Below are 14,640 nucleotides of genomic sequence, written 5' to 3' on the forward strand. Positions count from 1 at the left end.
CACCACCTTCTCAAGGGCAACTATGGATGGGCAATAAATGCTGGCCAGCCAGCGATTACCACATCCCATAAAATGATTAAGAAAAAAAATGTTGAAATTATAGTGTCATTGAACTTTTCTTCTGATTTGCACAGCAGATTTAGCGGGTAATTGAACCCTCATGTCAAGGTCAGATTTGAGGGAAGCTTTTAGGCCTCTCCTTGTATTATACGGTGAAAAGCATTAATAAAAGTTACCACATGCCTTGAGCTTTGTTTGTCTCCTGAAAAATTATTGTCTCCATAAAGACTCACTCCAACATACCCTGTATCCTTGGTCTATGATCCCCTGGTTCTGAACTCCCCTGCCACCAGGAACATCCTTTCTGCATCTCACTTATCTAGAATTTTATAGATTTCTCTGAGATACCCCTTCTTTCTTCTGAACTCCAGCAAACACATTCTTCACCAATTCAACCTCTCATCATATGTCAGTCCCACCATCCCAGGAATTAGTCCAGTATGCCTTTGTTGCACTCTCTCTATAGCAAGAACATGCTTCCTCAGGTAAGGAGACTAAAATTGCACACAATATTTCAGGTGCGGTCTCAGCAATACCCGATATACTTCCCTGCTCCTATACGTGAACTCTCTTGTAATGAAGGCCATCATACCATTTGCCTTTTTTACTGCCTGCTACACCTGAATCCTTGCCTTCAGCGACTGTTGTATGAGGTCACCCAAGCTCCGATGCATATTCCCTTCTATGGCCATTCAGGTAACAATCTACCTTCTTGCTTTTTCTACCAAAATGAATAACCTCACATTTATCCACATTATGTTGCATCTGCTATTCACTTGCCCATTCACTTAGCTTGTCCAAATCATGCTGAAGCATCACTGCGCCCTCCTCACTATTCACAGTCCCCCACAGATTTGTGTCATCTGCAAACTTAGAGATATTGCATTTACTTCCCTCTTTCACATCATTAATATAGATTGTGAATAGCTGGAGTCTTAGCACCTATCACCATAATATCACCATAATATCCCCAATCATGTGTACCTTAATAAACATCATTCACTTGTTCCCCTTCCTCAACTCTAGTAGTTCTGTCCTCAAAGATTTGTCAAGCATGATTTCCCTTTCATAAATCTACACTGACTGTCTGATCCTGCCACTGTCTTCCAAATACTCAATTATAATTCTTTTAGAATTGACTCTAGCATTTACCAGAGTTGAAAAATGTGGTGCTGGAAAAACACAGCAGGCCAGGCAGCATCCGAAGAGCAGGAGAATCGACATTTCGAGCATAAGTCCTTCTTCAGGAATCCTGAAGAAGGGCTTATGCCTGAAAAGTCGATTCTGCTGCTCCTCGGATGCTGCCTGGCCTGCTGTGTTTTTCAAGCACCACATTTTTCAACTCTGGTCTCCAGCATCTACAGTCCTCACTTTCTTCTAGCATTTACCAGTTTGTTATGATTTAATTTGAATTGCTTTATTATTATCACATATAGCTAGATACAGTGAAAAGTTTTGTTTTGCATGCAGTACAGACAGATCATACCATACAAAGTGCATTAGGGTAACAGGTCAGAGCAAAGAATACAATGTTACAGCTGCAGAAAAGGTTCCCAGAGAGCAAGATCAACATTAAATTTGAAATTTGAAAGGTCCATTCAGAAGTCTGATAATCACGGGGAAGAAGCTGTTCTTGAACCTATTGGTTACATGTGCTTAAGCTTTGTATCTTCTGCTTGACAAAAGAGGTTGGAAGAGATTATTACCGGGGTGGGAGGGGTCTTTGATAATGTTTGGCTGCCTTTCCGTGGCAATGGAAAGTATAGATGGAATGAATGGATGTGTGCTGGTCTGGACTGTGTTCACAACTCTGTAGTTTCTTACGGTCCTAGGCAGAGCAGTTGTCATTCCAATTCGTGATGTATCCAGATAGAATGCTTTCTATGGTGTATCTATAAAAGTCTATGTGAATCCATACAGACAAGCTGAATTTCCTTAGCCTTCTGAGGAAGAAGAGTCATTGTCGTGTCTTCTTGACTGTGACGTCAACAAAGGCGGTCCAGGACAGATTTCTGGTGATCATCACTCCTAGGAATATGACCATCTCTACCTCAGTTGCATTAATGTCAATAGGGGAATGCCCTCCTTCTTGCTTCCTGAAGTTGATGATCAGCTCTTTAGCTTTGCTGACATTGAAGGAGATATTATTATCTTTGCACCATATCACCAAGCATTCTATCTCTTTCCTGTATTCTGTCTCTTCATTGTTTGATATGCGGCCTACAACAGTGTCGTTGTCAGTGAACTTGTAGATGGAGTTGGGACAAAATTTGGTTACACAGTCATGGATATGCAGGGAGTACAGTAGGGGACTGAGTATGCATCTTTGTGGGGTTCCAGTGTTAAGGACTGGATTGTTGTGGAGGAGGTGTTGTTGTCTATTTTCCCTGCTTGCCTCCATGGGTTAGGAAGTTGAGGATCCAGTTGCAGACAGTGGAGCAGAGATCAAGGACTCAGAGTTTGGAGATGAGGTTGGTTGGGCTTGTAGTGTTGAAGGTGGGGCTGCTGTTGATAAGTAAAAGCCTGATGTAGGTATCCTTATTATCCAGATGTTCCAGGGATGAATGTAGGGTTGGAAATGGAGCTATTGCACCGGTAGGCAACTTGCAGGGGATCAAGGCAGGCTGGAAGGCGAGAGTTGATGTGAGCCAGGACTAAATCATGAAATAATTCATACTTATGGAGGTCAGAGCCAATGGATGGTAGTTGTTGACACATATTGCATATCTTTTCTTTGGTATCGAGATGATGGTATGGCAGCTGCTCCGCCCAGGACCATAAGAAACTATAGAAAGTTGCGAACACAGCGAAGTCCATCATGCAAACTAGTCTTCCATCCATTGACTCCATCTGCATTACTCACAGCTTCAGGAAGGCTGCCAACATAATCAAAGACCCCTCCTCCCCCCATCCCAGTTTTAATCTCTTCCATCCTCTTCTGTTGGGCAGAGGATACAAGACATAAATACCAAGAGATTCAAGAACAGCTTCTTTCCTGCTGCTACTGGACTTCTGAATGGACCCTGAGAAAGTGAGGACTGCAGATGCTGGAGATCAGAGCTGAAAAATGTGTTGCTGGAAAAACACAGCAGGCCAGGCAGCATCCGAGGACATTTTTCAACTCGAAGAAGGGCTGATGCCCGAAACGTCGATTCTCCTGCTCCTTGGATGCTGCCTGACCTTCTGAACGGACCACTCAAATTTTAAATTTAATCATGATCTTGCTCTCAGTTCATCTTTACTGCAGATGTAACATTGTATTCTTTGCTCTGTTCTACTACCCTAATGCATTTTGTATCTTGTGAGCTGCATGTACTGCACACAAAACAAGACTTATCACTGTACCTAGGTACATGACTAATCTAATCAAATCATAATAAATCAAATCAAATCAAGATAATTTCTGGTTTTCTCTTTGCCTCCTTTCTTCAACAGATGAGTTATATTATCTATCCTTTAATTTGTGGGAACTGTTCTAAAGTCGATGGAATGTTGGAAAATGACAACTCATGCATCCATTATTTTTAACTTTACTTCCTTAAGTACTCTGGGATTTAAAGTATAAGGGCCTGGGAATTTATTGGTTTTCAATCCCATCAAGGAGGATGCAATGGGCTAGTGGTATTATTGATGGACTATTAATCCAGAGACCCAGATAATGTTCTGGGAACCTGGGCTCAAATCCCGCCATGATAGATGGTGGAATTTGAACTCAATAAATATCTGGAATTAAAAGTCTAATGATGACCATGAATACACTGTCAATTGTTGGAATAACCCATCTTGTTCACTAATGCCCTTTTGGGAAGGAAATCTGCCATCATAAAACCTCTGATCTGGCCTGCATGTGACTCCAGACCCATTACAAAGTGGTTGATTTTTAACTGCTCTCAGTTAGGTGGGTAATAAATGCTGGCCTAGTCAGCAATGCCTTCCTCCTGTGAATGAATAAAAGAAATCCCCAAAAGCATTTCCCTACTAATACTGATTTGCTTAGTATTTCACTTGCACTAAGGCCCATGTTCCCCAACATCTCTGGTATGTAATTTGTGTCCTCCTTTGTTAAAATAGAACCAAAGCATGTATTTAGTTGGTCAACCATTTCTTTGTTCCCCATTATAAATTCCTTATTGTACAGTTCTCCTTCCGCAGAAGCTTAAAATACTGGGTCTAGGATAAGGAAAAACATTTATTTCTCATTGAGATTGGGAATCAAAATAAATTGTTGTCAACAAATTATATTTTTATTTTCATTCAATGATTTGCTGAAGTGAAATTGATGACAATTGCAGATGTTCCAAACCACAAACAGTTGTATCTTATGAGTCATTAAATGATTTCATTGAACTATTGTAATTTCTGCACTGAAGGCAGCCTCATACCCATTGTATGTGTACTGGAGCATCTCAAAGTCTAACTTGACTGTTTTATTCACTTCCTATTTAACATCCTTTTATTTTCCTCTACCTCAAACAAGCAGCATAATATTTAAAATTTGTTTTCTTCTCATTAATGAGGGACATAAAAGTGAGGAAAATCAAAGTCAATACAATATAACGTGAAAATTAAAGAAATGCAAGGTTCCTCAGACAGTGTAAAAATTGAAACAATAAACAGATGACAAAATTATACACAGACATTGTACATCCATATGAACACTGCTGAAAAATGTGTTGCTGGAAAAGCGCAGCAGGTCAGGCAGCATCCAAGGAGCAGGAGAATCGACATTTCGGGCATAAGCCCTTCTTCAGGAATGCCCGAAACCTATGAAGAAAGGCTAGACAGGCGAAGTCAGTATCCTCTGGAGTTTAGAAGAGTGAGGGGTGACTGTGTTGAAACATACAAGATCCTGAGGGAACTTGACCAGGAGGATGTTGAAAACATGTTTCCTCTTGTGAAAGGCATAAGCCCTTCTTCAGGAATGCCCGAAACGTCGATTCTCCTGCTCCTTGGATGCTGCCTGACCTGCTGCGCTTTTCCAGCAACACATTTTTCAGCTCTGATCTCCAGCATCTGCAGTCTTCACTTTCTCCTCTTTTATCCATATGAACACACATACAAGAATAGACCACTCAGCTTTTTGAGCCCGCTCCACTATTTAATAAGATCATGAATGTTCTGATTGTAACCTCAACTCTATATTCCCATATATCCACGAGAATCTTTTATCCTCTTGGCAATCAAAGATCTCTCAACCTCTGCCTTAAAAAATATTGAAGTTTCTACATCCACTGCCTTCTGAGGAAACAAATACCAAAGACTCTCAACTCTTTGAGGGGAAAAGATATTTCCTTGCGTCTGTTTTAAATGGGTACTCCTTTATTTTTAAATTATGATCCCTAGTTCTAAGATTCTTTCACAAGAGGAAACATGTTTTCAACATCCTCCTGGTCAAGTTCCCTCAGGATCTTGTATGTTTCAACACAGTCACCCCTCACTCTTCTAAACTCCAGAGGATACTGACTTCGCCTGTCTAGCCTTTCTTCATAAGTCAATCCTTTCATTCCAGTTCTAGTGAATCATTTCTGAACTGCTTTCAATGCTTTACCATCCTTCCATAAGTACTGTGACCAGTACTCCACGTATCAATGCTCCACGTATCAGAAGTATAACCTCCCTACTCTTGCATTCAGTTTCCCTTGCAATAAACTCCATATTCTGTAGCATTCCTGGTTACTTAAAGTAAACTTATATTATTCATCCTGAGATTTCCAGATCTCTCTGAATCTCGGATCTCTGCAATCTCTCATTATTTAGATAATATGTTATCTTAATTTTCTTTTCTGCAAATCTGATCTCCCCCCTATAAGGCAGGTGTCACTTTAAATGGTTCAGACAAGATTTACAAGGATGTTGCCAGGGTTGGAGCGTTTGAGCTTTAGGGAGAGGCTGAATAGGCTGGGTCTTTTTTCCCTGGAGCATCAGAGGCTGAGGGGTGACCTTGTAGAGGTTTATAAAATTATAAGGGGCATGGACAGGGTAAATAGATAAGGTCTTCTCCCTGGGGTGTGGGAGTCCAGAACTAGAGGGTTTAGGGTCAGAGGGGAAAGATTTAAAAAGGACATAAGGGGCAACTTTTCCATGTAGAGGGTGGTATGTGCATGGCATGAGTTGTTGGAGGAAGTGGTGGAGGCTGGTACATTTTAAACATTTGAAAGACATCTGGATGGATATATGAATAGGAAGGGTTGAAAGAGATATGGGCAAGTGCTGAAAATGGAACTGGATTAGTTTAGGATATCTGGTCAGCATGGACGAGTTGGACTGAAGGGTCTGTTTCCGTGTTGTACATCTTTGTGACTCTATGCCAAAGTAGATAATTTCACACTTTTCCACATTGTCCTCCAGTTGCCAGATCTTTGCTCACTGACTTAACTTATCTATGCCCCATTGTAGGTTATTTATGTCCTCTTCACAACCCAGTGGTAGGGGTTTGATTCCAACATGGTGCAACTATCTGTGTGGAGTTTGCACATTGTCCCTGTGTCTGCATGGGTTTACTCTGGGTGCTCTAGTTTCCTCCCACACTCCAAAGATGTGACAGGTAGGTGGATTGGCCATGCCAAATTACCCCCTTGTGTCCAGAGGCATGTAGGCTAGATGAATTAACCCTGGTAAATACAGGATTAAGGGGATAGGACGGGTCTGTACAGGCTGGATGGGTAGAATGGCCTCTCTCTGCACTGTAGAGATTCTCTGATTCTATTTCAAGTTCAGGTTCAGGTTCCATATTTGCACAATTAGATACGATGTAATTGTCAACTGATAATTAAGCTGAATGAATCAATGCAATTTACAAGGCCTACTTACAAACTACATAGAGTTTCAGGTGAAGAAAATTCATTGTTTTCTCCTTCATAATCACAAATTTATAGCACACTTCCTCAGATCAGGTATTATCCTTGATCATGTCTGACTTGGATGATTGCACAATAAAAATCTTAACGTTGGAATGCAATCATCCTACTTACACTGGACTTTGAAGCTGGTGACAAAGACGCTCTTTCTTTATTCATTCATGGGATGAGGGTATCGTTGGCTAGGCAGCATTTACTGCCCATCCCTAATTGCCCAGAGGGAAGAGTCAACGACATTGCTGTTGGCCCAGAGTCACATACAGGTCAGACTGAGTAAGGATAGCAGTTACCTTCCCAAAAGGACATTAGCAAACCAGATGGGTTTCTCTCACAATTGGCATTGGACTCATGATCATTATTATACTTTTAATTTCAGACTTCCCTCAACTGAATACAAATTATACTATCTGTCATGGTGGGACTTGAATCCAGGTTCCCAGAACATTATCTGGGTCTCTGGATTAACAGTCGAGCAATAATATCATGAGGCCATCGCCTCCCCAAATAGAGAACCAGATGTTCTGGAATCTATACTGGAATCTATACTGGGTATGTAGTACTGTCATGTTTGCAACATACATATTCAAAACCATTTTCCAATTTAGTTCTATCTTGAATAATTAATACATTGATAAAAAATGTAAGTGGCTCACATATAGAGGGGCAAGAATTTTAAGTGAAACCTGGAAACAACATTTATCTGCTGTATACCCCTGTGGTCTTATTGACAGAGTGGGAAAGGGAATGGGAAGTGCTTTGTTTCCTCACCTTTCCTAAGCTTTGAGACGTGGCTGGGCCATTTCTGTTGGAAATCCCACCAACTTCACCCTGCCTTCACCCAGCTGAAAAGCTACTTGGTCTTCATACAAGTTTAGGCCAGAATTCTTGGTTACTGTTAAATAATCTTTATCGATTATATATGAATGGTGATAAAGCTGCAGAGCAACATGCTTTGTGCTGTACAAATTCCAACCTTCTAGCTGAGTACTAACACGTAATTACTGAAGTCATAGCTACATCATACCTTACTTCAGAGGCCATATTTGTGAAACCCTATTTTAACATAATGGTTGCAAACATCATTAGAAATATCATGTTTTTCCAATGGAGGGATTATGTTAAATATAAAAAAATAAAATCTATGTTTACAAAGCAAATCTAATTCCCTAGTTTGGAATATACACCTTCGCACCACCACATGTGTAGATCATCCTTACTAAATGTGAAACAAAATGCTCTAACACTATAATTTTGTTTTGGTGGTGACTCCAGAATACATGTCTTTGGTAATTGAACACAGACTATGTGACCGAAAAATTTGGACTTGAGTTGAAAACAAAATGGGATTTTCCGATATCATGGGTGTATTTGATATTTATAGAATTTGGTACCATCATGCAGATAGGTTAAGTACATTTTTAAGAATGAGATAACTGAACACTTGCTCATGTTATGTTTCAAAACTGGTTAAAAAACAACTGGGTATCATAAGAGTTAAATTTTCCATTAGACGTGAGCTGATATCACTAACTATGAGAGAAAATATGTAGTGGATTCATTATCATTATCTAACTTCTAATTGAAAACCTACCACAGAGGGAAACTGCTTCATCAGCACCATCCCGGCAATCATTCATACCATCACAGACCCAACGGTTAGAGATACATTTGTGATTTGGGCATTCAAACTGATCCCAAGTACAGAATGAATCTGTGAACAAAGGAAAGTGTAACATTAGTACCAATTTAATGCTTTGCTAGATTGTAGTAAGTTAGTGCCGCTCATACACTTTACAATTTATGCTTCATTGAGTCTGAGTTTGTGAGGAATGAAAATTGAAAGATTTATTTTCATAATCATTGAATTACCATCTTGAAGCACTGCAATTCATATAGTAAAATTTATGTCTAAGATTGAAAATTCTTAAATATGAGTGTTTAGTTAATAGACTTAAAACTCCCTGCCTTCTTGCGACCTTATCAATGTTAAAAGCTGTTATGCAGAAGGCAAACAATGGCTCCAGTAGTGAATGGAATCACATAAATTTTTGCAGGTGAACTTTTCTAGTTGGCCATAATTTTTTCATGTCATATTTCTCCATAATACTTTTGTCCATCTAGGAAATCTGAACTTTCTTTTATATCAGGGACTAAGTTAACAGTGAAGCTCGAAATGTAAACTAAAAATCAGTGAGCTTACATATTGTGTTGGACCCTTGAACGAGCAATATGTTCAAAATTATAAAATGAATAACAGTCAGTTGATTTGAAGTGTCTGTTTCTAATGATCAAAAATACATTTTTTAATGAATAAAATTATAGACTACTCCGTTAGTTAATAATTCAATAAGTCCAAGCATGTTGTTTTAAAACTGTCCATCAATTTAATCATTTTGTTTCTTCTCGTTTCACTGAGACAGTTGAGAAGCCAAAGTTCAGGTTCACCTCTATGAAAGAAGAAAATGAATCTTGCCTTTGTATAGTGCCTTTCATAGGGGGAAATGAAGGCCCTCCGTTTGACTGCTAGAATATGACTGCTAGAATAATAATCCAGAGATCTAGGTAATATTCTGGCTCCTGGGTTTAAATCCTGCCATGAAAGGTGGTTGAATTTGAATTTAAGAAAATAATTTTGAATGACAAATCTAATGGTGACCACGAAACCAATATTGATTGCCATACCATTGTCATAATGTTTTTTAGGGAAAGAAATCTGCCCACAACAATGACCTACCAAGCCATTCAATTCCAAAAAATCACTAGAAAATCTTAAAAACAATGAAACCAGAAAATGTATCACCATTCTTTTGATGTCACTGGATGAAAATCCTGGAATTCCCTCCCGAACAGCATTGTGGAACTACCTACGGCACATGGACTGTAGCACTTCACCATCACCTTCTCAAGGGCAACTCGGGCAATGAATGCTGGCCCAGACTGTGACATAGAGTCATTGAGATGTACAGCATGGAAACAGACCCTCCAGGTCCAACTCATCCATGCTAAGTAGATACCTTAAATTAATCTAGTCCCATTTGCCACGACTAGATTAATTTTGGATATCTACATAATCCCATGAGTGCATTAAAAAAATGACCTCAGAACATTCCAAAGGGGTTTTGCCACCAAAAGAAAATTGAAACAGGAAATAATATTACATTGCAAACACTACACACAGTGATGTGACAATTCACAAATCAATTGACCTTTAGTGATCTTGGTTGAGAAACATATGTTGACTCGTAGGAGGAATCCGTGGCTTTTTTCTTTGTGTTGTGCTATTGGATTTTTGATAAGTAATAGAAATGGCAGACAGAATAATGCCTCAACCAAGGGAAGCATCTCTCATGGGGAAGTGCTCCCTCAGTATTACAATGAGTTGTCAGCCAAGATTGTGTGTTCAAAATCTCTGGAGTTTGACTTGAAACAAAAATGACCTTTTGACTCAGAGTTAAAAATGTCATCACTGAACGGTGGCTGTAACCTGACAAAACATTAAGTGTAACTAATATAAAAGAGTGGATACCACAATGGGATTCATCTGCTCCATCTTCACAATCCTCTTCCTTATCACATATCCAAAAAGCTGGAATACATCGTCCATTTGGACATGCAAAGTAGTGTTCTTTGCATTTGAGTTTGTGGTGAGCTAAGAGAAAAATGAACCACAAAGTATTTAATTAGTATTTTAGAAATGTCCCAACTTACTGAAACAAAATATACCACAAAGCATTCAATGATGTCCAAAGAGAAAATAAATATACAATAAAACAAAAATACCTTAACACCCAAAAAGAAGGATAGGTTAATAACTCAAGCAGCATTCGAGGAGCAGGAGAATCGACGTTTCGAGCATTTGAGGATTCCTGATGAAGTGTATATGCTCGAAACGTCCATTGTCCTGCTCCTCGGATGCTGCCTGACCGGCTGTGCTTTTCTAGCACCACACTCTTTGACTCTGATCTCCAGCACCTGCAGTCCTCGCTTTCTCCTAGTAGACATATATTATCACAGAGGTTTAGAATTTTCATGGTACTCATGTTCGGGTGGCTAGACAGACTGCAGTAAACAGCATTGTACTGTATCTGTCAAAATGTAACAATGACTCAATTTGATTGACTGATTGATTAACATGGCCAACTGAATAGTTAACACACAGCTTGCCTTTATCAATGAATTGAAGGGAAAAAGTAGAACATCATTTTATAACATGACAAGACAAATTCATGGGGTCCTATTTACAATCATGTTGAACTACAAATAATGTACTTCTTTTCACAAGAGCTTCAACTTCTTAAGTGAATAACAGTTGCCTCGCTTGACCAATTCCTCTCTGCTTGACAGGTACATACTTATCAAGGACAGAAAAGGATTCTACAGCTTCTTCTGTACCTCCTTATTATGCAGCCCCATCTGTTAGCTTTAGCTTCCTTTGAAATTAAAGTATGAAATAAAAACATCTACTAACACAGAAGCTGTAAATTGTCATTTAAGGTGTGCTATTTACATGTACTTGAATATCAATTATTTTAGAGTTTGGATTCTGAACTTGTGGCATGGCTTGATTAAGAGATTTAATGAATTAACCTGTAAGTATTTCTGGTGCCGCAGAAAAACACAGTAAAACACAGTATGAGAGTGAAACTTCCTAGACAGCAATGGGTTTTAGTTTTGATTGGTAAATTTTTTTTAAGTGAACTGAGTAAACAGTGGTGCATGAGGCTTCATATAGAAATTTCCAGAATGGAGTTTTATTTTTGCTTAGTTTTCAGTTTGGCAGTTTTGCAGAAAACTTGACAGAAGTTGGATGTGTAAAAGGAGTTGCGCCTAAAGAAGGTTTAAAACTATTAAGAAATAGGATTTCTCAGCGTGAAGATTTTAACTTTAAAGTTGCAGGCCAGATTTGTTTGGTTAAAATCTTGAAGGAGTTACTTGAAGCTGAGAAAGTCTCAGCTCAGTTGTATGAAGGTTCAAGGAAGAGGTGATCAGATTTTCCATATTGGGAAATGAAGTCACAGTTAAGTCCTCATGATTGAAACTGGAATTCTGACTGTGTTTTAATATTGTGATTGCTGTTGGAATAAATTGAATTGTAGTTTACCATGTCTTGTAAATTAAGAAAGATTTTATATGTAAATGTTTTTGTTATTCACTCTTGGGATGTGATGTCACTAGCTGTCCAGCATTTAATGCCCATTCCTCTTTGTCCTTAAGAAGGTGAGTGAAGCTACTTTCTCGAACCATTGCAGTCTACCTGCTGTTCATAGACCTATAATTCCTTGAGGAAGGGAATTCCAGGATTGTGACCCAGTGACTGTGAAAGAACAATAATCTGTTTCCAAGTCAAAATGGTGACTGGTTGGAAGGGAACTTGCAAATAGTGGTACTCCCATGGATCAGCTGTCCCTGTCCTTCCAGAAAAACAGTCATGGGTTTAGGAGGTGTGTTGGAGGATCTTTGGTGAATTTCAGCAGTGCATCTTGAAGACAACACATACTGCTGATATTGCATTGGTGGTGGAAGGAATGGATACTTTTGATGCCAATCAAGCATTCTGCTCTCCTGGCTAGTGTCAATCTTTTTAAGTGTTGGCTCTGCATATTTCTGGATAAGTGAGGTGTATCCCATCACACTCCTAACTTAGCTTTGATTCATGCACAGGATGTAGGCATTCATGCAGGTCAGCATTCATTGCTAATCTCTAATTGTGCAGAGGGCATTTTGGAGTCACATGTAGGCCAGACCAGGTAAGGATGGCTGTTTCCTTGCCTCACGGACATTAGTGAACCAAATGGATTTTTCTTGACAATTGGCAATGGTTTAATGGCCATTATTAGATTTTTAATTCCAGACTTTTATTGAATTCAAATGTCAACAGCTACCATGATGGGATTTGAACCCATGTCTCCAGAACATTAGGTGGATCTCCAGATTAATAGTCCAGTGACAAAATCACTAGGCCAAGAGCTCCCCTAATTAGTGCCTTGCAGATGGCAGACAGACTTTGGGGAGTCAAGAGGTGAGTTACTCACCGCAGTGTTCCTTGTCTTTGCTCTTGTAGCCACTGTATCCTTTTGGCAGGTCCACTTGAGGTTTTGCTCAATGGTAACCTCCAGAATGTTGATAGTGGGGGTTCTGTGATTGCCAAGGGAAGTGGCTAGATTGTCTTTTATTAGAAAATGGCATTTCCTAGTCTTTGTGTGGCGTGAATGTTACTTGTCACTTTTCAGCCCAGGCCTTGATATTGTCCAGATTGTTGCATTTGAACATGAACTGCTTCAGTATCTGAGGCCATAAAGTTTCAGATTGTGTTGGAGTACAATTTTGCTATTGTTATTGGCCCACATGAACCTTATGAATGCCTAGTCTTGAGCAGCTAGATTGTTTCGAAGTCTGCCTCATTTAGCAAGGTCATACTAGTGCAGCATGGTGGCTCAGTGGTTAGCACTGCTGCCTCACAGTACCAGGGATCCAGGTTTGATTCCAATCTCGGGCGACTGTCTGTGTGGAGTTTGTACATTCTCCCAGTGTCTGTGCGGGTTTGCTTCTGGGTGCTCCAGTTTCCTCCCACTGTCCAAAGGTGTGCAGGTTAGGTGAATTTGCCATGTTAAAATTGACTATAGTGTTCAGGGATGTGTAAGTTAGGTGCATTAGTCAGGAGTAAATGTAGAGGAATGGGCTTGGGTGGGATACTGTTCGGAGGGTCAGTGTGGACTTGTTGGGCCAAAGGGCCTGTTTCCACACTGTAGGGATTCTATGAAAAAATTGTGTCATGTCAAAAAATTGTATTTTCCATGTGAAAATTGACTCCATCTCCACAAGGACTGTGTAGTGGTCGCTCTTATTGATACTGTCATAGATAGATGCATCTGCAGCTGGCAGATTGGCGAGGATGAGGTCAAATATATTTTTCCCTCTTGTTGGTTCACTCACTACCAGCTGCAGATCGAGTCTAATAGTCATGTCCTTTAGGACCTGACCATCAATCTGTAGCACTGTTGCTGAGCCACTCTTGATGGTGGACATTGAAATCCCCCAACCAGCTTACATTTTGTGTGCTTGCCACCCTCAGTGCTTCCTTCAGGTGTTGTTCAACATGGAGGAACACCAATTCATCAGCTGAGGAAGGATGGTACATGGTAATCAGCAAGAGGTTTCCTTACCCATGCCTAACCTGTAAAAATCAGACTTCACTGGGTCCAGGGTCAATGTTGAGAACTCCCAGGGCAACTCCTTCCTGACTGTGCCACCACAGTGCAACAACCTCTGCTGGGTCTGTCCTGCCAGTGGGGCAGGAAATAGTGATGGTAATGGTGGTGTGTGGGACATTGTCTGCAAGGTATAATTTCACGAGTCAGGCTGTTGCTTGAATCATCTGTGAGACAGCTCTGCCAATTTTTAATTAGCTTCCAGATATTCGTGAGGAGGACTTTGCAGGATTGACAGGCTCTTTCTGCTGCTGTCTTTTCTGGTGCCTTGGTCAATGCAAGCTGTCCGTCCAGTTTCATTCCTTTGCTGAGACTTTGTACACGGAAGCTGGTTGTGAACCATATTTCTGTGGGTCTGGAGTCACATGTAGGCCACACCAAGTGAGGATGGCAGATTTTCTTTCCTGAAGTGTATTGGTAAGCCAGATATGTTTTTCTAACAATGGCTTCTTATTCATCAGTAGATTATTATTTCCAGATATTTTTTATTGAATTCAAATTCCAATATTTTCCCA

The 14,640-nt window shown here is 39.9% G+C and overlaps 1 protein-coding gene across 1 annotated transcript in view; it reads right to left on the minus strand.

Annotated features, from left to right (window-relative positions):
* LOC122551725 (low-density lipoprotein receptor-related protein 1-like) overlaps positions 1–14,640 on the minus strand; it is a 1,910,187-nt gene that overhangs the window by 304,687 nt on the left and 1,590,860 nt on the right. Inside the window, exons 50-51 of the mRNA XM_043694091.2 lie at positions 10,444–10,566; positions 8,509–8,628 (exon numbers count right to left, since the gene is read on the minus strand). Of these exons, the coding sequence (XP_043550026.2) occupies positions 8,509–8,628; positions 10,444–10,566 (243 nt within the window). The remainder of the gene's footprint in view (positions 1–8,508; positions 8,629–10,443; positions 10,567–14,640) is intronic.

This window comes from Chiloscyllium plagiosum, unplaced genomic scaffold, assembly GCF_037043375.1.
Source record: "Chiloscyllium plagiosum isolate Xiang-an unplaced genomic scaffold, Cpla_swu_hap1 HiC_scaffold_7, whole genome shotgun sequence".
NCBI lineage: Eukaryota > Metazoa > Chordata > Chondrichthyes > Orectolobiformes > Hemiscylliidae > Chiloscyllium > Chiloscyllium plagiosum.